This window comes from Poecilia mexicana, unplaced genomic scaffold, assembly GCF_051168715.1.
Source record: "Poecilia mexicana isolate PSO_F unplaced genomic scaffold, ASM5116871v1 scaffold_20, whole genome shotgun sequence".
Classification (NCBI taxonomy): Eukaryota; Metazoa; Chordata; class Actinopteri; order Cyprinodontiformes; family Poeciliidae; genus Poecilia; species Poecilia mexicana.
In genome coordinates, this window is record NW_028263389.1 from 7877239 (window position 1) to 7903346 (window position 26108).

The 26108-nt window shown below is 36.8% G+C and overlaps 1 protein-coding gene across 1 annotated transcript in view; it reads left to right on the top strand.

The window, feature by feature from the left end:
- The window catches only part of LOC106904022 (catenin delta-2-like), a 192818-nt gene that overhangs the window by 29107 nt on the left and 137603 nt on the right, over positions 1–26108 (top strand). Inside the window, exon 3 of the mRNA XM_088001444.1 lies at positions 3900–4012. Within this exon, the coding sequence (XP_087857570.1) occupies positions 3900–4012 (113 nt within the window). The remainder of the gene's footprint in view (positions 1–3899; positions 4013–26108) is intronic.

The following is a 26108-nucleotide window of genomic DNA, read 5'->3' on the forward strand; positions in this document are numbered from 1 at the left end:
TTGAGGAAGATGATGTCTAAGATTTTGCATATATTTCCTGTCTATGGAGGCTAGTGCAATTCCCTCCACTTTTCACTCTTCTTAGGCTGGATCAAAGAAGGATTGAAAATCCACCCATTCATCCATCCATCCATCCATTTTATTTACACCCTTGTCCCTTAGTGGGTTCGGGAGGGGTGCTGGTGCCTATCTCCAGCTAACGTTCCGGGTGAGAGGTGGGGTACACCAGTCTGTCGCAGGGCAAGGCTTGAAAATGCCTTGCCCTGCGACATGTGATCTCAAGAATAACTCTCTCAGATAATCTACGCCTGGAAAGAACAGCATTTATACACATCACTGGACTCCAAATTGTTTCAACATGGAGTTATAACCCATTAATAACTGATGGGCAGGAAGAGAAGCTCCTCAAAATTCATTGCTGATGCATTTGCTTTTGGGATAGTCTAAGTCATTCATGCACTTGGATCTTTCAGACCGACCTAGAAGTTGAGAACATTTTGTCTTTTTTTTTTAATTCCAAAGCCTTATGATAATTCCCTGCACTGCATTGTATAATTAATACATCAGCAGAAACCCTGAAGAGTGATCCAGGTTTGTGAATAGGCGAGGGCTGTACAGGGGGAGTTTGGACTCATTGTGTAATGCTCGGGTTAGATGGGGTTCTGCAGTTGACAGAGAGATCTGTGTGGCTAATTGGGGGCTTTGCTTTCCATGTTTTGTTTGTTCTAGACTTTAAGACCTGTGCAGCATTGAAGCGTTGTATTATTTGCCTTTAGAGAAACATACATATTTATTTATTTAAATACAGGGATTGGAATATGAGTTTGTAAAGTCCCAACTCGTCCATTGTGGCTATGCCAAATGTGACGAATGTAAATACCCCGACAACTTTTTGCACATACAAATAACAAGTAACCACGTTTTAATATGTGGTATGTGAACTAAGATTGTAGTTTTTCTAGATTTAGATAGATCCTAAAAAATCATGTTTCTAAATTGCCCTTCTGTAATAGATACATGTCCCCACCATAAGTTTCATTCAAGCCCTCATAATTCCAGAGATAATTTAAAAGGGTGTCTTGGTAAAATTGTGTGTCAGTTTTCAGTAACTTGCACATTGACAACTTTTACTCCCCTTTCTAAGACAAGAGTAATAAAAGTCCCTTTTGTTTGACTTTCAGCAAATTCAGTTAAGATTTTACTCAAATTAAAGGCTTCAATCCTACATCAATCAAAGGTACGATTATCTAAAAGTAACTCTGCACACTTTTACCAGTCGTTATTGTTGACTATCAAAAGAACATCTCTACTCATGAAACTTCACTAATACAGGCAGAGATGAGGAAGTTTAACTGGGGCTGCCTGTCACTGGGACTGAAGTTTTAGAGGTACCTAAACAAATTCATGACGGCAGTGGCCTGAAATAGATGAGCCGCTCAAAAAGACGAAAAGCTGTGTGTTCAATTATGGGGTAATATTTGTTTGCTTCCCTGAAGAAGCCTATGTCAAGACGCTGTAGGCAGAGGAGTCCAGTCAGTCCTTAAGCCTTGGATTTAGGAGGGGTAGTGTAGTTTTGGTTGTAGCTATAAAGCAAAGGATTATCTAATTTCTATCCTGAAGGGTGCATCACATTTGCCCAACTTTTTATTTATTGTAAAGACCTAGAAAAGACTTTTCACTGCATCCTTACCAACTTATGAACATAAAGTACTGCAAATCTAACAATAAAATTGCCATTATTTCTTGTCAGGTTCACAAATAAAGCATTAGCCAGGTGCCATTTATCAACACTTTCTCGTTTAAAGTGTTCAAAAATGAATCCAAGCTTTGAAGATGGGCTATGTAACATTGAACAGTTCTCTCACCCGATGCAAAACCTGTCCACTATGTCACACCTCTGTTCCAGACATCACCTTGTTGCCTTAGCAGCCAGAAAATAAATTTGGTCACAGAAGCATTATAACTAATCAATTAGCATAATGACACTCTGGGTTTAGGGATTTACATTTTTACACCTTGAGGATTTAAATAATTTGTAACTTCTGCAAACCAGGTGACAACATGGTGTGCTATGAAAAGCAGAGCCGAGCTTTGAAGTGAGGCAGCTCTTTGTAAAACAAAGCTGCAATTCACAAGCGGAGGTCCTCAGGGTGTAATAGAAACTCTCTCTGTCCCTTACTTTAAAGACAAGCAAGTGTTGATAAAAACCTGTTTCTTTGTTCACATATCTGAGATTTATCTAACTGTGGTTTTGAAGATATGAAATTTACACAAGAGTTCCTGACAGGAAGAATACCAATAAACAAAGGAAGGCACAAAGACAGATAGAAGGAATTGTAATAGAATTTGTGCCACTAGTATTCTCGTGGGATGTGATGTTGCTTTTAATTAGTTTCTATGTTGGCCTTTATAGCATGCGCTTAATGCACCATTGCATATACAAGTAGCGCACACAAGATACAATATCCTTCTGGTTTTAATAGTAAAAAGAAAACATTAAAAAGCAGGTAACAATTTGAATGGAAAATGGGTAAAGTGGGGAGTGTGCATATTTATGAGCGAGCTGTTGCTGGAAGCACGTAGCAAAATGGATGCATGGGAGAGACAGAGAGGGAGATGAATTGCATTGTGCTGTGTTTTGTTGGTGGGGATGCGATTGAAGTTGGAAACCCAAGATAGCGACTGGGAATCAGCTCATTCAGAGCTTCAAATGACTTTGAGAAAACCAATCGAACCAGCATTTACTCTCTCTTCTTCTTGTTCCAGCTCTCTCTTTCTTTTCTCAGGTTTTTCACACGCGTGCTCAGATACTATACAGAACATCTCTAGCGTGGTACCGTTCCCTGCATTCCTGATCCACCTCCACACTGTGATGAACTACAACAACACACGCTTGTGCACACACACACTTATGCATTTACCTAGGGTTCAGGGTGAAAATGACCTTTTTCAAAGTCAATTCAATGAATAAATCCCTTGGTCACCAAATGCCTTTATTTATTTATTTATTTATTTATTTATTTATTTATTTATTTTATGGAACTTAGAATGTACTTGCTTGCTTCTACGTTTTAAAAATTCCCTTGCAAATTAATTGCTTCTGACATCTTGTGGATTCATGGACAGTAAGAATTGCAGATTGCTACTTTAATGATGTCCGTCATATTTTTCTTCTTGGCCTCTAAATTCTTTTAAACAACAAATCGGAAATAAGGAAAAATACTTTTCATTTCCTTTTATTGTTGTGCTGAGATTTTTTGGGCATTGTTTAGTCAAGTAGTGTGAGAGGGCTGCGTCGCCTCATGACTTCATAGGTCACAGAATATTAGTTATTTTTCATAAACTGCTTCTGCATTTTAGCTTTTTCTAGATTTAAAAAAAATGCTTAAATTTTTTTTAGTGAGATACTTACAAATGAGTATAGTACATTTTTTTTTATTATACTTTTCAAGACTTCACAAGGACCAGAGAATATTCTGTCTTTGTAAAAGTCATAAACTTAGTAAGTGAAAGTAGGACTGGACAAAAAAAATCAATAATTGACAGAAAATTATCGATGTTGACTGATGTGAAACACATATCATGTTAAGCCACATTGTCCAGCCCTAAGTGAAAGCTGCTGTTTCTCACCGTGGAGGTTAGGGAAATGGATGTGTGGATGTCACAATACTGTCTTGAAATATATATATATATATATATATATATATTTTATTTTTTTTATTTTTTATTTTTTTTATTGCTGTTTGTGCTATTTTGATCTGTCTCCCTTTTACACATCAAATAAAAGTTGAGTATTTCCACCAAAATATGTGATACATATACATAGAAATACAGTCCCTAGTATGCCTTAAAGGATATCGATTGCTGAAACTCAGACTGTGTATGTTTTATCTCACCAGGAGCTTCAGTTTGAACGTCTGACCAGAGAACTTGAAGCTGAACGTCAGATTGTTGCCACCCAGCTGGAGAGATGCAAGCTGGGATCAGACGCAGGCAGCATGAGCAGCATCAGGTAACACAGAAATGACTTTTTATACGTTTGCGTGTCTCTGGCAGTGTGATGCTTTGTGATAATTAAGTGAATAGCAGTTTTTGTGTAGCTTGGATGAAGATCTGATCATATGAGGACAGTTTGCTGCTGTTCCCCTCAGGCTGTGCTTAGTTAAAATACAGATGAGGACTTCGATTTACGAACCAGGTGTTGGTGCTTTCAAAGAGCACCCGATTTCTTTGCTATTATCATTTAAGCTTTGCTGCTGAGTCCTCCGACATACTTTTGGAAAATAACTACAGATATTATGTTATAGTCCTGTTATAAAATTTATTTCTACATTTATTCCGCATCTTCTTCAAGATCATTTTTGCTTTGCAATAGCCTCTCTTAGTAAGAGTTCTCAAAATTCACATCCAACAGTATTGGATCCCCAACATGCTTACATCACCCATATCTCACAGATAGTTAATGGATCATAAACCATTATTTGCTCAAGCGCTGCCTGAACTGAAATAATAGTTAAAATGATTTCTGGTGTCCTTAAGATTTCTTATGCCACACAAACAATAAACTGTATTAAACATACTGTGTGTTTGATAGCTCTTTGTCAGTTTTATCTTGCGCATCTTCATAATGTTTGAGAACTAACTATTGCTCAAGTGTCAGCAGCAGGGAGTATTTCTAGTCCTGTGGTACTTAAATTTTATGTTGAAATCCAGTACCTTGCACATGCAAATTAGACTTGGCAATAAAACAACTCACTGCTTTAGCTAAGACTTTTGCCTCGAATAACCTTTTACTGACAGGCTGCTTAAAACTCAGGAAAATATTCTTCTTTGCGCTCTCTGGTTTGTGTTGTCAATCAATAACCCACTGCGTCTATGCATATGAGCTAACAAACTGGATGTGTTGCTCCTAGCCTCATCAACATAATATTACACAGTTTGCACAAAATTGTAGATGTATCCATTGTGAATACTTGCTCAATGGCAGGATTAAATTATGAACTGATCAAGTTGGAAATAAAAGAGAGGGGGAATAGTACAATGGCATAAGTGATGTGGGGTCCTCTCATTGTGAAGAGCATTTACACTGGCTAGCTTGAAAGGGACTTCAAGTTATCCTTTAGAGTTTATTTTGCACAATTAAAATGCAGATTAAAGATAAAAAATATATATATAATAACAATGTAGGGAGAGGCAAAAGCCCAGTGGGATTATATAAAACCTGCACCCGAATAGTATAAATAATAAAAAATATTAAAATCCAACAATACATTGCTTCATCAGTTGATCATACATATATACAAACACAAATAGAACACATAAAAACACATCTACAAAGTATTAAAGGGAATTTAAAGTCACTTTTTTCATTGTTACCAATCCTATCGCAACTTTTTAAACGTGTCCAGTCTTAATTAAGGCTTTAACTCTTTTTGTTCTTTTTTTATATCATTGAATTAAATGACTAAGTTCAGCCATATTCGACCTGTGCTAAACTGGCTGACGCCTGTTCTGACCTGAGACATGTGAACCAGATGATTTAGATTGATTTTATGAACTCTTCCACCTCTCCTAATTAATTGCGTGTTACTCATTTTGGACCTTTGTTTATCAAAAGATGTGGTTCAGCCCTCATCTGTTGTGCCACTCAGTTGATTTATGTATTGGATGTAAACAGTTAGATGGTTTTTATTAATATTCAAAGATCAAAAAGTAGTTTTTTATGCATATGAATGCATAAAAACCACTAGGGCTTTTACTCATTCATCTGCAGGAGATGGCCTGGGGCTGGGAATCAAACTTAGGAGAGCTGCGTCAACGACTCTTGGCGACTGTAGCCTCTGTATTGTGCACTTCTACCACCGAGTCGCCCGGATCTCAGTGGGAAAAACATTTTTAAACTATTACAATGTTGTGTGGTGTTCATGTCTTTTTCAACAGGATTCTGCATTACAGTAAATAAGTCAAAATTGACTTTTTTTTTTTTTTAAATAATCAAATACAGTATGTGCAAACTAGCACTCGTTTTATAAGCCATAAAGTTGTCACGACATATGGAGTTATTGTAATGAGGCAGTAACAGGAAGGGAATAACCCTGCTGTACTTCACGAGGTTCTACATTTTTTTCCATAACCTTATGTGTAGAAAAGCGCACACCTTCCACACAGATATTTATTTATTTATTTATCAACAATATTTTAGCACTAGTGGCCTTTGTTCAGCATTAATCTGACAGGAAAGGAACAGAGGACAGAAAGTTTGTTCTGGATTTGTAAACTAACTCCTGCTACTTTAAAAATGTTCTTTTCCTACTATTTTATCTCCAAACAACTCTTGATAGGGACACGACAGTGTGCAGTTTGCAACTAACATGAATATCAACCCAAAAATACTGAAAACCTCCTCTTACATAATAATATTAATCAACATATTAGCCACAGCCTCATAGGCCTTTAAATACCAGTTCCATTATAAATATGACCTTTGCACCGCCAACATAATTTCCAGATAAAGGAAAAAGAACACTTTAGGCAAAAGCGAGAAGCAGAGAGGAATGACTGGGGGAGGGATGAAGGAGAGAAGATGTATGTGACTTCAATGCTAATTTATTTTATGCCAGCAGCTCAAATGTTAAGCCCGGTTAGACTAGACGACTATCCAGCATTCTTTCTCTCACAAGCTTCGCTTCCTGTAAATAAAAACTGGGTAAAAGTAAAGTTTGGTGGAAAGTTGTGATAAATTATTCACTCCTCTTGGGTTGCAGATGTGTCTATGCCTGTTTGTGTGTCTGTTTTTGTGTTTGGCGAATTCTTCTGTCATGTCAAAGAGTGTGGTTCATATAAATTCAGCATGCTACTGACTCCCTCAGGCAGATTGTTGCGTAAGTACACAAACCTGAGGAGGGCAGGGAAACTGCTCACCAAAAGAAAGGCAGTTGAATTTCCCCAACTCATTCTGTTTACTCCGTTTTCTCCAGGTGATTCACCCTACTTTGGCACAGTATCTGTAAAAATTATTTAAGCACTATATGTCATTTATTTGGCTCATGGCTTTAGTATTTTAACTTGCTAGTATAACAAAACGTCAGTTCATATGTGTAAATATGTTCTTTCTGTTTCTATAGAATATTTTGTTGTTGTAAATTGAACGCGATTAAAGTGAAATCAAACATTTTCTAACAAGAAAAACTAACTTAACCTCCTGAAAACGTCCTCATGATGTAGGCTTCTGTCTTTATTTTTAGAACCAGATGTGTTTAGCATTTTATTTACAAAGTCACATTTTCAGTCAATTCTTAACTTCTCATAGTTATCTTTATGGACTTATTGTTTTCCTCAGAAAAAAAAAATTGGATTATGTACTTTTAACATTTTAAACTTATTATTTTTTAAATTATTATTATTTATTTTTAGCTTATACTTGTTCAGCTGGGGGATTGGGCTGGCATTTGTGTTGTCAAATTCATTACCCACCCTTTGGGACTGTGTTCTGATGAAGAATAGTTAAAATGCTAGCAAATAAATTGCAGTGTTGAATTTGGTGAAAATCGGGAATCTTTTAATAAACAACTAATGTCTGCTGACTTAATAAAACACCTCAAAATCTGTTTTCTCACAGATTGTGTTTATACATTATTAGTACAAATATGTGAATTACTACGGTTCCCCTCCTCTCGGCTTTGTGTCGTTTATCCTCACAGCTAATTTGTTTTTGCATGTCTCTGTGTATTTTTAGCTGCTGCTTGACCCTGCATGCCCTCAGTTGGATTCCACTCAATAAAGCAATTTAGACGTATCAACTGAGTTCTCCTAAGACCAGAGGATGCTTAAAAACCCCCAAAACAAACTCACTGTGGTGTGGAAACCAAAGGCAACACTGATGAACATCTGTTCACACTGTGAACTGTTGGCTTGTTGCACAACAATTTACAGGATGGTGGAACAAACTGGCACACAAGCAGACGTTCATGCAAACACGCAGCATTCGCCGTGCAGGTTCTAATGTATCATTTCTCCAACATTAGCGGTGAACAGCAGTCGGGTCAAGCACTGGCTCCTGCTGTTTTTTCTCTGTTAGCGGCTGTGAGGTGCAAACTTGACAGCTTTAAGGGCATATCACAGAATTTATGTTGTGGTCATGGCAAAAGGTAAATACACCACCTGTCTGTGTGGTGTAACACAATTAAATGAGTGATAATGCTTTTCTAGCACTAAAACTATTTAGCTGTTTGTTGTAAAGAAGTTTTTTCTCAGAGCCTGAGTCAAGATCATTAATCAGATCTGTTCATGAGGAAGCTGGCCATTGAGTTAATGATGACGTGTGACTGTCAGCAGGCTCCTCCAGGTTATAGAGTGTCGTATAAATTTCTGCTTAATGGCTAAATTTGATTGTTTTGTTGGCATATGCAATTTGCTGCAAACAGGAAGATGTTACATAAACCCCATTTTTACCCGTCTGAAACTGTAGCAGAATGAGATGCAATCTCAAAATAAGCCAACATTAAATTTGCCTTTGGGCTAAATAATTTTGTTTTCAATTGAATTGCAAACAATATTGAACACACAAATGTGATATTCAATAAAGTTGATGATTGTTGGGATTGCAAGTTAACTTAATGTGACTTACTCTACTTAGACAAATACTTTACTAAACATCGTTTTGGTTACTGTCTTTCTGCTTCTGATTCAATCCAAATAGTGAGTAATCTATACAGCTACAGTGGAAACAACCTAAGATCATTTCAACATGGTTTTATTTAAATAAAAGTTACATAGTGACTAGATCTCATGTTTTATGAACAAAATAACTTGGTTATGGCTTCCTAACCAATTTAGTGTTGCATTTAATACATGCAACACTAAATCGCTCAATATTTTTTATTAGCGAGTGTTTATTGAAGTCCAAGCAGCTCTTTGCAATGTTGATATTCTTTACAACATCAACAAAACTTTGTTGCATGCAATAATGCATAAGTGCTATGCGATTATTGTTGCAACAATATTATCACACCAGTACTTATCACATTCTGTGCAGACATCCTACTGAATGGACGAGGATTTACTCTCCTCAGCAAGTCTTTTCCTGGGACTGACTGCAATGGCAGGGGACCTAGCTCTATCTTCAGAGTAATTCAGCAAATAATTATCTGACAACTTGTGGGATCTCGTAAATTATGTAGAGTACTGAGGCATGTGTAGATTACTGTAGTGCTGGCCTTATTGGCAGCCATTCACATATGCACAGAAAGCAGAGAGAGTGTTGGCATCTTACACCCAGACAGGGCGGTATTTACACTGTCTGGAGTCAAGAACTAGATAGACAGCTTTGCCTCCCATTCTGCTCTGGAGTCATTAAGTAGCAGTATTTGATCCCAGAAAAAAAAAAAAAAGTGTTCTCTATTTGTAGTGATTCTGGTCTCAAAATTTCTGAAGCATCTGTAAATGTTATTATGAAACTGTTTGATGTGATTTATTTGTAGCTGTTTCAGTACCATGATGTGGTACCATTTATATATGGTATATATATAAATGGTTTCATACCATTTATATATATATACCATATATAAATGGTATGAAACCATTTATATATATTATTGTCCTGTAGATTGTGAGGGGGGGGGGGATGTTGAACAACTCCTAAGCAATTTTTAAATGTTAAGGAAACATTGGAAATTGGTCTGTAATACAAGTTCACAACAGGTTTTAAAAATAAGCAAGTTGTTCAAATTGATTTGAAATGTTTTGATAAAATGCAAAAGCTCCTTAAAATGTTGAGTTTTTTAAATACTCCATGATACATGTTGGATGGTTTGAAGGCCTTAATTGATGACGTATCTAATCAAAAGCAACATGGACTTTAGCTAAGGACTTTTATGCTTTCCTAAGATCAAGACTAGACACATTGACATTGTGCTGGCTGTGGGAAAGGTTTGGTACTGTGTCGACTGGTAAATTTGCAAGGCAGTAAGATTCCAAAAATACTTACAAAAAGTTAATATCTTTCATTGTCACATCATCTAGTTCATGTGTTTTCAACTCCAGTCCTCAAGGGAAGGTGTGCTGCAACTTTTAGATTTTTCTCTGATGTAACAAAGCTGAATAAATGGCTGAACCAATGCAGTATGCAGTCACAGTCAAGTTCAATGTATTTTTTTGGAGAACATAATGAGGTTCATGAAATATAGAGAAACGAGATACACTTTTTTTTTTGTTTGTCTCCCATAACAAATATGGAAATGATATCTTTGTTTGTACCCGGTTATTTACAAGCTCTAACACATTGCTACTGAGCTGGTATATCAAATAGCTCTATATGTGTGTGAATGTGTGTGTAAAGGGGAAACTGAGAGCAAGAAGGAGGATGTTGAGGTGTAAAGTTCATGTCCTGAGGCACTAACAGCTTTCTGATTGTGTTGTTCAGGCTTAGACATCTGTCCAAAGACTAGCCGGGTAGGTCAGGAAGAGATAAAACCAGACTGTTTAAGAGAGTGAATGTGTGTGTTTTTGTGTGTGTGTTCAACTCGGGGAGACTGCTAAAACAAGAAGAAAAGGGGGAAATTAAGCAAAAGTTGCAAGTGTTCTAAATGTTTGCATGAATGCTGAATGAAATTGTACATTTATTTTTTTTTGTCTGTGTCAGTTGCTTGACACATTAATCATTTAACCACAAGTAAAATCTACTACTAGTAATGTCAGGTGTTGAAGTATAGTTTGGACTGTGAAGGATACACTAGACCCATCCTTCAAATCCAGGGAAAAGATGGCGCATTTGAGGGTCACGTTTGGAGGAACCTTTGAATTTGAAAAAAAAACTTTGTTGTATCGTTGTGACATAATTTGACTTCAAACTCTTCTGATTTTTTACACACCCATTGTTGTTAATTAAAACAGCAAGTTCTTCCACATTAAAAAACATTGTTCTACACCTAATACCACCCCCATGTTTTACTGTAATACACTAGTACGGTTAAATAAGAGTAAGTTGTACTATATTAGTTCAGTACAGCCGTAGCTGAGTTGAAATACGTTTGGAGACACTCTTTGAATCCATGCAATCAGCGATTCTTGTGTTGTGAATTTTTGTCTCGGTTTGTCTTTATGGACAGCTTTATGGCTTGATCATGTCATTATCACTTTACGATTTTGTTCCAGCTTTTCTTTTGTCAGTCCATCCTCCTGTTTTCTGCTACTAATATACTATCCAATTACATTCCTTTATCCCACTGTACCTCACTCTTCTTTCCTGTGTTGGGTGATAATAGAAGGATCCATCACACCATTAGCTGCAGGCGGTTTTATAAGCTCAGCAAAATGCTGCAGAGAGAACTCAAATTATAGGCTGTGACATTATACCTTAAAATACGCCTTGTGTTTGGGCTTGAGTCTGCGTGCGTGTGTGTGTGTGTGTGTGTGTGAGAGAGAGAGAGAGAGAGAGAGAGAGAGAGAGAGAGAGAGTGAGAATGATGATGATACTGCAAGTTATGCTCCCCCTTAATGACTGATGATGCATTTCCAAGAGGAGAGGAGAAAAATGATGGCAGGTGGCAACATCTCTCACGGTGCTGTCACCCTCACTGTCTATCTGTCTCACAGCCTTTCTCTGTGTTGTTTCAACTCTTCCCCTCATCTATCTGTCTTTTGCTCCTAATTTGTGCCTCGGCTTTTTCCATATTAAAATATATAAGGAAATTCCGCCTTTGTGAGATTATGCTCTACAAACACATCTGGTCTCATTTTTAGGTCAGGGTTCTCAATACAAACTAAACTGATTAGCTGATTTCTTTTTTTTGTGACCTAATAAATATAAGAACTCGTGCATTGCTGATGCTGCTGGTTTAAAACAAAAAACACTCTTATACAATTTAACTAAGTGAACAGGATATCAGAGGTCAAAATCAAATTTAGAAGGACATTTTAAATACGCTGTATACTATGGGATGTAAAAAAAAAAAAAAGAATATGCACATCTAAAATGTACTATGTGCTGCGATGTTTGAACTTACCTTTCATATAATCTTACAAAAAGATTTGTGAAGAACATAGGGCTTTTCTCAGTAGTACGTTCTTGGGCTTTTCAAGTACCTACTTGGACAGTACAGATAAAAGTATATTCTTGCTGAGGAACTAGGACCCTGTTCAGTAGTTATGCAATTGAGACAAAGTATACTTGATGGTGTCACTGCATAGTGACACCATCACTGATTTGTAATTATTTGTAATGGATACCAGTGGAAGAATTTTATAATTTTTTATTTTTTTTTACAAGATATATATAATTTACCAAGAAGTGTCTGTTCAAAACTAAACTTCCTTCCTGAGCCTCTGTACCTGGTGAAACAGAACTATCAACAAAAACGTGAGGACTTGTATTACTTTTACTAAATGCTTATGCCACATCGTATGTATCATCTGTCTTAATAGAAGAATTGCACTGTATCCATAAGCAGGAAAAGTTCAAGACTCTCTATAGATTTAATTTTTATCAACCAGCATCTAGTTGCTGTTTTGTGATGAATTTACAACAGCCATTAAAACTGACTACCATAAACTTATTTTCCTGTTTATTATCATCATCAGGTAAACTTGTATCATATATTTACAGCACAAATAGATACAATATTATAGTAAAACATATATTTATTAGAATAACAAAACACAAAACGGATAATCTACCGAAGGGTACAGCGAATTAATACAATAACTATCAAATCAACAGCAACTATTAATATAATTTAAAAACCCAAATGTAGCAAACCAAGGACAATGTGTTTATTCAGTAATGGAAAATTGTGATGACGCTAAATAAAACACCTAATTTTAACTTAAAATGTGAAAACCTTCAGCAGGAAAATAACATGTTTTATTTATTTAATTGAAGTGCTTTACATTTCACTTTGAGCGGCTACAAACAGGTAACAGGTAGTGGGAAATGACAGAGCAGCGGTGGGGAAAATGGTCGGAGGGGAAAACACAGCACGCTCCAATCAGGTGCTGAGCCTGCAGCCACAGCAGCCTGTCAGCGAAGCTGTGCTGCTCCAAAAACGTTGGCTCATTCATAATGAGCCAACTGCATTGATAAGGTTTTGAGGTTTACTTTCTCAACTAAAATCATCGTAAAGCTTACTTTTCATAAGTACGGAGGTATTTAAGTACCAACAATTGTATATATTTTAAATCAGTTGTTCTCTTAGCTAATGATAGAACTATATATAACCGTCTTAAAAAACGTGTTGGGGACGGAGACAAAGTCATAAGCAATGTCAGATCATTTCTTTTTTTTTTTTTTTCTTTAGACTGTGACCATGCTAAATAAAGGCTCTTTTCTCCTTGCTGCTCCATTTGTTATTTATATTTGTTCCTGAAGGTGTCAGCAGCTGGTGACTCTGTGTCAGCTGCAAGGAGACAGGGGCCTTCAGGGCCAGGAGCAGCGGCATATTTGTGTTGCTGTGCCCATGTGCATGTGTGTTTCTTCATGCTGAAGGGAATCGGGGGTGTTTGGTTCATTAAACATGCAAATGCAAGCTTATCTTCCCCCAACACCAGATAGTGGTGAGAATAGATAAGAAACAAACCCTGCCAGAGTGGCAGACAGAGTACTTTCAGTGTGATGTGGGAAAAGAGAAGAGAAGGATGCATTGAGACAAGAACCCAGATTGAAACGGAATGGAGAACTGAAGACATATATAAAGAGGACACCAGTGAACTTAGTTTATATGGACTAAGGGAGTTGGTGTCTCTGAAAACAAACGGTTTTTGTCATTCATCCATCAGACACGTGTAATCACATTCATGTAAATTCAACATGTCCATCCTTTGGTTTCTGAAATTGCTTAGAATAATTAAACTCCGTAAAAGTAAATGATAAATTATTCACTTATTGGTTTACATTCATATTTTCTGATGAGTTTACAGGTGTCCTTTTAGTAAAATGAACTGCTTTTTTTTTTTTTTTTTTTTAACCAGCTGTGCTTATTTATAATAAACGAGTTAAGAGACTTCATGCTACACTATTGTTACCCAGAACTCATTATATCAAACTCTCATTACAACTAAGGACAGACAAAACAAGCCTCCTACACTGTGGTTGTTTTGTCATGTCAGCAGAAAAAAGTTCAGCTGTTGTGTTGGATTGTAATAAAAAGAAAAAAATAATAGGATTGGCTTATGTGCAGCAAAATGTAAAATCAGCTGAACTACTGGCAGCATTTATGGTTAGCATGGGATTGTCTACTAAAGACAATAGAAATTATCTTTTTTTGTCACTCAGTGGGGAAATCTATACCAGCAGCACAATGACAGGCAAGTCAAAGCATGTACACTCATGCTAAGGTAAAATATATATATAAAAAAATAAGAATTACAGACTACTATAAGGATAAATTTATGCAATTTTTATAGATCCATTGAGGAAGAGAAGATTAATGTTAGTGTGAAATGGAAGTGGTACGGTGCAGGGATAATAGTAAGGTAGAAATGCTTAGAGAAGTCGGTGGGAGGCAAATGGATGAACTAGACAAGAGGTTTGGAAAACTGGAGTGCAATGAGGCAGGTTATTGAGAGTGTTAAGGTTGTAGTGATGGCTGGGCAGCTGATGGTTTGTTAAACAATCAGAAGGCAGGAAAATTCCTTCTGTGCAATCTACACACACACACAGTCGCACACACAGGGCAAACAAAAATACAAGTCTTTAGACTTTTAAAACCAAACCTCCTTTTTCATAGAATCCAATCTTTAAATTTGATTCGTATGAAGAACCTTTAATCATCTGTGCTTTCAAATAAAGCTTGCGTCGCTTGGTTTTAAAAGTATTTAACCTGATTTATTTTTACATTTTTCTTTTAATCAGGAATTAATGTTATATATTTTTATTGCAGAAAAGTGCAGCTTGTTTACAGTCAATTATAAAGATCATTACAAAGACAAGTGCCTTGAGTTAATATAACATAGTCAAAGACCAGCAACAGAGTAAACTAAAACAATTAAGCAAAATAAATGTGAGAAATAAAGCATAAAATAGTTGAAAAATAACTACCTGTTAGTAATTTAGGAAGTAAATTGGTCAAATTAGGCAGGTGTGTCAACTCAGAAACAACCATAGAGCTGGAGGACATGCAGAACAACTTTCTCATGAGTGACAGACAAAGTTAGGACATATGGAGGAAAATGTAAAAAAAAATAAAAATACAAGCAAAGGACAACACACCAGGACAATGATACATCTTGCTGTTGAGAGTTTTTATTGTTCCTTCCCCCACAAGCTAAATAGACTGTTCGGATGGGACGGTAGCTTTTCTGGGTTGCATGCTTATGAGTGTTTTATTTAATGGCCTGTCTGTTTTCAGTCTTGTACTAGCTTTGTTTGCAAGTGGCCAGCGCAAAGCAGGATTAAATTAACCCATTTCCAAACATGTCAAACAGCAAAGGTTAAACTTTGTGATGCATTTCCAGACGACTTGTCAGGCTGCCTCGCAGATTTTGGACAATGCCAAAAATCCGCTACAAAGGTGAAGGGTGTGGTCTTAGGGTCTTTGCAAGGTACTTAGATTTTTGTGAGTGTGCACAAAACTTAGATGAGTTTAATGTCATGGTGGGAGTGTACAGCAAAAACATTGTGTGATACATGGGATGGGCGTGGGCGGAGTGGTAGCAGCGTAGATGTTGCGTGGAGCTTCTGTGTCACTTGGGTATCAAGATTTTGAAGCAGGATTGATTACACTGTTATGGCTTGACTTGGACAACATCACATATGTTTATGTCAGCTCTTCATTGTGACACTGCAATTGTGGTTCTGCTCTTTCACTTTCACTGAAACCAAAATGACCAGCCCATGCTCCCACTCCATACTTAGCCCACAGATGCAGCTACCAAGCATGGATTTACATGCACCAAAAGGTTTCTTCACAGTTGGGTCACTTGCTCATGTTGCATGCTTGACTTTGGAAGAGCATATTGAACTTTGAAGATGAACTGTGTGTCATGAAGATCGTTGTTGAAGTAAGTGTTACGTTTATATTGCAGCATGCAAATGTCAGGTGTGTACAGTGAATAAGCTCTGGTATTACATTCACCAGTGAGGTGAAGACTGAGCTGTGGCTAGAAAGAGACCGAGTAGAAATACATTTGACAGTTAGTTGGCAATTGTGGGACAGTTGAACTCGCATTTGTCAAGCGCAGTAGCAGTACAGCATGCTCTCTGCTGGATTAAAGAAATCGATAGATTCTCCCATGTTGCTAAGTAGATGAAAACACTTCCTCCTCCACGTTATTTTATAACATGCCATGCTGAAATAATTAAAAAAAACCCTGATTATGGAAAAATATTTCATGGTTTATTTTTATTAGAGGAATTGCATTGTGATGTGTTGTGACAATGATAATCTGTGACGATTGATGTTTGCAAAGTCTAAAACCTAAAGGTGTTGTCTGGACTACTCCTTTTAGTGCTTTTTTCTTTTTTACTGGTTGGTTGGTTTCATCAGGCATAATTCATGTATTCAAATCAAATGCGTTGTCATTGCTAAGTGCAGTTATTTTGTGCTGTTTAGCTGTACAATTGTGCTACTTAAGGTGGTGTACTCAGATTTATTTTTAAGAGCACTATGTGCGTCTGTGGAGCTCTGACTAAATGCAATGACATACAGTAAGAGACCTACTATCTAAAAGGCACCGATGGATTAAAAAAAAAACAATTATAGTGTTTTATTATTGTCACAAAAATACTGTGATCAAAGTTTGTATCACCCATTCTTACTGCTGTTCTAGCAGGGTGAGGGTGCCATTCACCCTTTCAGTATAGCAATGATTTTGCTAAAACTAATAGAATAGCATTAGTTTTCAGTAAATGACTTTTTTTCAGTACTTAATTCACTGTAATTTTAAATCTGTAAGCCAAAGATCAATTTGTTGACTAATTTGATGTGTTCTCTTTGTAATACTAGAGTTGTTTGATATCTGGTGTGATGTTTCTGCCAAGGTATTATAAATATAACTAAGAAGAAAGTTGAAATCATCAGAACTTATTTGAGCCTCTGCATTTGCCTCCACAGCAAGGGAGGATGTTACAATTTGCTACAGTCCACCCATGTCCTAATTGGTTGTGTATCCTGTATAAAACTTAGCAAGATCTCAGTCCTTTGTGAAAAGGATTTTGCATACTCATTGCCTTGTTAGACTTGACTGGTGTTTGAGTGAAGTACACACTAATTTGAAGTTTTATTTTAAGTACAAATATGTGCTAATAATGAACAGTCGAACTTGCATTTGTCAAGCAGTAGCAGTACAGCATGCTCTCTGCTGGATTAAAAAAAATTGATCAATTCTCTTATGTTGCAAAGAAAAAAACGAGTGATATTTTAATATCATTGAATAATACTGTGTTACATTTTTGCAATGTTTTTAAATGTCTTTAATTGCTTTACATCCATATTTTTTGCGAGTATATGAAGAAACGGTGTGTGTAAATGATACCCACCTACATACATTTCACTCACCACCACAAGCAATGTACTGAATAAGAAAGGCCGTAGTCTTTTACATATGGAAAATTGCTGTGAGCATTTCTGCCTGTACGCACATTATTTTGATGACTACCCCGTATGGTAGTGCGTGGTATTTTATGCGTGAGTTGTCAGATTTTACTGTGTTTGCAGCTGTAGGTATTTCACATAAACATCTAAAATTGCCGTCGTGAGGTGACTAATTTCATTAGTTATGTCAGTCACAGCTTTTATTTTCTCCATTCTACCAGTGTTGCCTATTTTCAGTATGAAAAATAAATTCTTTGTCTTCTAAAGCCAGCATTTAGACTATTTTTTGTGCGTGGGATGCATTGATTATATCGAAGCATGAAAGTGAGATTTTGACTGAATAGAGCTGCACATTAAAACTAAGACAGTAAAACTTCCATATGTTTTGTTTCACTTTAAATGAAGTGTACCAGACCATATGTGAGTGATTTACATATTTTTACAAATTTCTTGTTGAGTTGTTTAACAGCTACAGAAAAAAAGGGTTTAATTTCATATGTTATCATTTTAGAAATCAAACTCTAATTTGGTTGCCGAAGGAATCCAAAATGGCATCCAAACTGTTTGAAATGTCACACTTTTGAACTTGGTTGTTTTCAGATATAATATGGAAACCAAAACAAACAAATATGTAAGATAACCAAAAAATACCAAGAGTTGTCACATTCTTCTCTTCAATGTTCTTTTAAACCAACCAAACAATTGAGTTGTGGTATATTTTCACTGATTCTTCTAGTGAAAATATACTAGATCGATCGAACCCCAGGGGTTCGATGAGTCGGTCTCAGGGGTTCAGCGGAGCCTCTGCCACTGAGGTAAAGACACACTTGTGTAAAGTTGTGATGACATGCCGCTTTGCCATCACTTGCTGCAGAGGATCACGTTACATTGCTTAGCCAATCAGTGCTGTGGAGGAGCACTGATTGGCTCCTCCACAGCACTTGGGGGGGAAACAATCATATTTTATTTATCACTACAGAAGGGTTCAGTGAATGTGCATATGAAACTGGTGGATTCGGTACCTCAAAAAAGGTTAAGAACCACTGTTGTAGATTGTACAATTGATAAATTTGGTGAAATCTTATAAAACACTTGCATGCGTCACACTGAAACATTTTCATCATTCAGTTCATACATTAATACATTCTGTCACACTTGAAAAAGGTAGACTTATACCTACACTTGTTCATTTTCGTCTTGGAGAGGCCATGCCATTGTCCTGTACTAGAAGCAACTAATTTCAAGATACTAATGAAAGAAATAAAAATAGAAACTGAGGCATACTCAAATTTGCATTGTACTCAAGCACATCATTACTGTAAGTGGTAATAAACAGGGAAATTGCATTTGTTAAAAACATTGATTACGCATAACTCTGGTCTAATTAAAGCAGAGAGAGTTGAGGGAAAATAAAGTGTTAATCTTTACAGTTAAAGCTCAGCATAAAACATCTTTAGTTCCACTTGTCCTTCCTGGCTAATATTTGCATTATCTTCTAATTTGACATGCTGAATGCCAAAGTAAATGTGGCTGAGCGTTTCCCGTTGTTGTGTGTACGTATGCGTGGGTTTTATTTATTAACTACCATGCAGTGATTGCCATAAAATCCTGAGTATTGAGAATATCAAGCTCATGTGGAGCGATTCTGCTCATCACAGACTGAATGGGGAAACGTGCTTCTTCCTGCTTGGGTTTAAATCGCAAGTGTGGGTTTGTGTACCGTTGTGCTATGTGGTGGTGGACAGAGTATCAGCCGTCGATCTAATGTGGCTCTCCGAAGATAAACGTGTAAAAAGAATAACCTTTATCACTTCAAATGCCATCCAAACACTGAATCCAGTAATTTCTCTTATTCACCCCAGAAGTGTGCACTGAAAATGAGACTCTGTTTGGTCTAAAATTTTTGCTTTATCAAAGAAAATAAAACTGAGCGTTAGGATTCTCTTGTGTTAATGAAGTGTGTTGTGATAACATATAGTATTGATACCCTAAAACTAGGCACTAGATTGTATTTGTTGTTTTGTTTATTTATTTATTTTAATACAAGTGCAATAATCTAACCAGTCAAGCTGACATGGACAATTTGAAGCATAATCCTTTTCAGAGTTGAGCCTATTGCGCTAGAACAGGTAGAATAAAGGTCGTCATGATCTAATGCAAAATTAATCGGGTAATCCTTTATCAGCATGTCTGAACACAGTGTAAGAACAGGTTGTTCCTCAATCATTTGATCAAAGGGGTGAAACTAAATTAGAACTGTTAAACTGACAGGATGCCACAAAAGATTCCTTAAATTCGTGAAGTGGTGTCATGTAGAGCTGAAAGCTATAATTTTCAGAGCACAATTCTTTCTGCTGCACAGTTGCTCAGCAGTAAGAAGGTCCTTGGTTTGAATCCTGGCCTGGAGGACTCCCGCTTCCTCCCACACTCCAAAAACATGGTTACTCTGAATTGCCCTTAGGCATGAATGTGTTTCGCCCAATAATGGACTGGCAAGCTGTCCAGGGTGTACCCTGCCTCTTGTTCATTGACCAATGGAGATATTTGCCAGGCCCCTCTCTGTGACCATACAATGAGACACATGTATAGACAATGGATGAACAAATATCAGTTACACATCATTCAAAACATATTGGATTTGGAGTTTCAATACACCTCTAGATGGTCTGCCCACTACTTGGACCTGTGGAGTTTTTACATTTAGATTAAATTTTATTCACCACGTTTTGCCCTCAATCAAGGAATTTGACTTTGCTTGCAATAAAGACATCTCAAAGATTTAAAAGGAAAATAAAAAAGGTTTTTTCCAGATATGCATATATTTAGAATACTTACAAAAGAGGGTGAGCTCAGGTCTTAGCTGTGCCACAGTCAGCTAAGACCTGATTGGTTTAGTCCAATATGCTTGGTATCAACCTGAGCACTTTGTCTGTTTAGTGTTCATCAGAGAGACATCCTGGGGAAAGAAACTGTTTTTTTGTTTTGTTTTTGTTTTTTTTTTTTGCAAATAATGCTCTGTTTTAAATGCAGAATATGCACAGCCAGTAGGTGAGCTAGCAGACTGCACCTTGGAATCCTGTAATTGCTGGGTTAGAGGTGTATTAGATGATTTGATGTGAAAATATTTATCTCAGTTGTCTGACATTCAAGACTTAACTCTGAATTGGGAGTTAAGGGTTCGAGACACGACTTGAACTTGGAAAGAAATGTCTTGTAAACATCTGACATTTCACTGTATTCCTCTCATATTAGGAAGCAAAACACATAGAGACACACATCTGCTATCACTGCTACTTTCTGGAAAGGCTAAATGGCTTTTAATGTGCAGTTTGAAGACCGTCAAAATTCAGATGAGCCAGTTGTCTCCTTAGGAATTTGTCCTCACATCGTCACACCTTCAACTTCGCCTTTGTATTCCTTGAGCGTACACACATTTCATAATTCATTTCACTAAGCTTAAGTGATGATCTAATTTTTGAATGCTCTAGTGGATTTCAGATGACTCAAAAAAATGGAATTTGACAGTGTGTGTCGTTACCTGTGGGTAAAGAGACTCCAGAATAATGACTGTGTTTTTCACATTAAATATTACAGGACTGGTTTGCTTAGAACTCTGGTCGCTGTAGAAGCAAAGGTTCCATCACTTTTAAGTATCAATTAAGTATTTCTATAAATGCTAGATTTTCTTCTTCAGAGCAGTAAATGTAGAGATAAAATTACAAAGTAATGAAAAAATGCCATAACATATTTTTAACAGCTGCTATGTCAATAATGGCACAGTGGAATATGAAGTTTAGTGTAAATCCAAAGAATCTCTTCAATTAATTTTAAAACAAGGTAAAGATTAAACTTTTTAACCTGCTTTTATGTGACAAAACCCTAGATTTTTATAGGCTGTCCTTTCTTCTATTCCTAACAGTCCACAGTAAATAAAATCAAAATTTAAAATACTATTTTATTAGACACAGAGAAGAGTATGTAGTCTCTGGTTGAATAATATGTCACAACATGTGTGCTGCAGGCAGCATTGCAAAATGAGTATAAATATTAGACCAGCCCTGTCTGTCTGGAGCACAATAACACAGAGTACAGCAAGTGTCAGACCATTCGTCCCTGGTAAATTATGCATGGAGTTATTCTGTTATTATCTATGTCAGTGCAAAATGGCCATTATCCCCCTATCATAATATGAATATTAGGTTGGTGAATTGACAGTGGTCCACAGATTTTTAATTTTTTTTAGTTGAATTAGTTTGACCAACATTTTCTGGATTCATATACAGATTAAGGAAGTTTAAAAGCTGTATAACCTACTTATAATGGGTGTTAGATTGCATCTTTATTTCCTATAGTATTTCTTTTTGCATGTATATTATATGAATGTGCTACATTCAAGTGGATTTGTATGTATGCTGAAATGGGAAGAAACCTTTGTGAAGAAAATGATTTTATGCTGGTATTTTCCTTCTATCCATAAAGATAAAATTGAAGATGGTGTAGCAAAGGTCACTTATGTTGGACATGAACTTTAGCCTAGCGAACTCTTTGTTTGTGTTTTTATTTTTTATCGTGGGTCACTTCAAATGATCTCGTAGGGTTATAGATATAGTCAGACTTGCAGCAGATTGTAAGATTATTTGTGCAGGTGGCGTGCTTGGATTAAAGAAAAAGAAACATAAGGAGTCTTCGACCTTGCTAGGTTATTACTGTCCATTTGTTTATCTGAATCTCCTGCAGCACAAGTGAGAGTTTCTCACATATGATTCATTCAGTTTTTGAAAACACCGTATTACTGACATATCTGAGCACATTAAAAGTAAATTGCAGTGCAAATTATTTAGCCTAAAAAATTGCCCTGCATTATGTGGGGCTTGAAATACTGAATGGGGAAGGAGAAAGTTTTAGAGTTTCATTTTGTTTATTGGAGTTTTCAATACCATGATGCATTGTTATAGGGTTTTTGTTGGAGCTGTCAGACATTAGAAGTTATTTCAGAACACTTTGACTGTAGACAATTGTTCTCTATCCCAACTGTTGAACTGTCATTCAGCTGCCATATTTACAAAAGTATGTTCCCAGCCTTGTTCTGAGGACAATAGACCGGCTTCTGAATAAACCATCAGAAACTGTGAACACACAGATGAGCATGCACAAACCCACATAGTGCGAAACACCAGCAATATAGTCATCCATATAAACAAAACACACTATGCCTTTCACCTTTGGAGATTTGACACATTTTGTTGGTCGGAGTGAGTGTGAGTTTATTCTTTTATTCCACAATGTCATCTCATCCACTCTCAACACAAAGGCATTTTCAGAAAATCTCTTCCTCTCACTCGCGTACATGCGCACGCAGCAGCACACTGATTACACCCACTTCCTAAGCAGAACATAAAAGCATTCCCCCTCTACGATGACTGACATGCTAATGTTGTGGTGTCACACAGTCGTGCTCATGATGAGGATGAGGGGCAACAATATTTCCACTGTGGTAACCACAAAAGCGATGATACACATCTGTGCAACAGTGAGATGACAAAAATGATAGTCCTCCTGTTTCCTTTGCTATGGCGATCTACAGGTACAAATACACAGCAGGACAGCAAAACACTCATATGATAACATGCGAGATATCCCCAACATGCACAACATTTTGGCTTAATCCCTGTATGTATTTGTGGTATAAAAAATATAAACAAGCTGAACAAACATGCCATTCAATGCAAGATCAATGTGATAGCAACTCCCATACCGCTGCACTATGCAGAATTTCATCAGACATATCCAACAGAGATAAGAGTATATGATTAAATGGCAACAAAACAACCTTGGCATTACCTTTATTATTAGTTGGATGCTGAAGAAAGGGAAGGGAGATGAGGTTGAGGGAAAGAAGATAATGGCAGAAGCACACAAAGCTGGACAAAACAGGGTACATGATAATTGGTCAAATATTACATTGCCCCATTTTTCCAGAAACCGAGATACTATTTCACAATAGTATTTCATATTTTTCACAAGTCATTTATGTTTAGAAGTATGTAAGTATAGAGATTGGTCCACCTGTCACACTGAATAACCAAAGACTATAAATAGTTCTATTTAAATTCATATGTAAAAGTAGGAGTCGGTATATTTGCTCACTGTAGAGCGACTCGTTTCCACACTGAAGAGCAATGAAGTCAATAAGAGTCATGTTGCTCTTCAGTAATGCAAACTGAGTCCTAGTGGCTCAATAGTGGAGTTTTGCTCCTAATTTTAGCAAAAGTTTTAAAATCAGCTCTCATTGGCATAGTGTGTGAAAGGACTTTCATTTACAATTTTTTTTTATGTCTCTGTTGTTTAATATTAAGAAGTTGGAAAAAAAATTGTTTTACTGTATTTACATCCAAACAGTCTTGCTACAGTACATGTATATATTTCATAGTGTGTGCATTAAATGCATGCATGTTAAGTTCTCAAGCAACGGTAGAGGACGCTGTCTGTCGATCTCGGGGTCGGGTTGTGCTTTAAAGCAATCCTGTGAATTTAAACTGTCTCATGAATACCGACTTGCTGTTTGATGTGAGGCACTGCCTCGCGGGGTGTGCTGTTGTGGCATAGCTGCTGAAGATGCGATCTTGTGGAATAATGCTGCAGTTATTAAATCTCTCTTGGGTCTGTTGGTATTGTGAGGTTCTCATGAAAAGATTTTCCTCTCTCGCCTTTCTCTCTCTTTTACCAGCGACACTGTATCACAGTGATACTCTGCTGTCTGTTGTAGTGCTTTAGAAATTCACTAAGTTCATTACAGGACATGGAACTACAATTTACCACAGCTTGATGATCATTTTCATGATCCGTGTCGCCCACCTTTGTAATACGTGAGATCTTGTCTTTAAGAGCTTGCCTTTTTTTTCCCAATTGGTTGGGTTTTATGAAAAGTTATGGATTTAAACTCACTGTTGCAAAGAAAGTAAGACCACTTATGTAAACTCAGAGTTACATAATGTAAACTTTCCACTTAAGACAAAGACCAAGAGCAAGCTTAAATGTAATACCAGCAACTCCAAATCATTGGAGTTGGTCAAAAAAAGATCACTACAACTTATTATTTGAGCAAAATGTACAGAGGATGCAGACTAAATTAAAACTATCAGATCACAAATCTGTTGCAACTGGTCAAAACCTAATATTCCATAATAAAGTAGGTCAATAAAAGGCAAAGGTATTTCTCAAATATTCGTTTGCATATCATCTATTTCAATACGCAGATTAAAGTAAGCAGAAATACAAGATAAATGTTAACCTGCTTTTTTCCTTTTTTGTTCAAGATAAGAGTTAAATATATTTTGAAAAAATCAGTAGTATATTTAATGATATGGCTCTAAAACGAACGTATTCTAAGATTTTTTTATGTTATTTATTTATTTATTTTTTTTGCACATCTCTGCCAGGAGTGTCAATAAATGTGTCTGGAAGTGTAGCTTGTGACCACTTTTAAGTGTTCAACAAACAGTCCGACTACAATCGACTCTGACCTTTCTAGTTCTCACTGTGGCTGGAAATCAGCTCACCTAAAAGATACCGCAGTTCCCGAGGACAGTCGGGATAGCAGAAATCCACATTATATTTCAAACGCCAACCGATCCGAAATCCACTGAGCTAAGCTTATCTTATCTTGTTTGCCAACGTTACATTATTCTTAAGTAGGTTTGATGGTAATTGTTCTGTAGCTCTTATAATATACGCTGTAAACAATTGTACAAGGACTCCAAAGTTGGCAACTCAGTAAATGTCTTGTTGTAGTTTTACCAGGTGGAATACTAAACAGTTCAATCAGGACACACACACACACATAAGAATCCACAACCAGATGGAATAATGATGTAGATGAAGTCAGATGAAAGAATCTATATGTGTCTGTTAGTCTGTCTGTGTCGACATTGATTAGTCGGCAGACAGCTCAATAGTTCTCTCTGGCTTTCTCGTTCAACCTCTGTTTTCCTCCTGTCCCCTTTGTTCCCCCCCCCCGCCCCCCCCCCCCCCCCCCCCCGTATTCAACAAGCATCAGTCACTGGTGAATTGACAGTGATAAAGAGAATATTTGCACTTGTGCAGTTGTAATTGTCAACATCATCTGTTTTGGCTTAAATGAATGTTGTTTTGAGAATAGGACGCTATATTTTAGCATTGTACCATATCATTATGTTGTTCTCTCATCAAAAACATCTTTGATTAATTCACGTGTTTCAGAAATCTTTGAATCTGCTGGGGTGGCCATTTGGGGTCCATTTGGAAGACTAATCGATATACAAGATTTAACTTCCTGACTGATATTATTTGATGTTGCTTCAATTTTTCTACATAATGATCTTTCCTCATGCTGCCACCTATTGTACCAGCTCCTCCTGCTGCAAAACTGCCCCACAACATGATGCTGCCACCCCCGTACTTCAGTTAGGATGGTACAAGCGCCCTGTTTTTTCCTCCAATGTAACAATGGTGCCCAAACAGTTCCACTTCAATTTCATCAGACCATAGGACATGTCTCCAAAAATAAAGATCTTTATCCCTGTGTGGATTTGCAAACTGAAATCT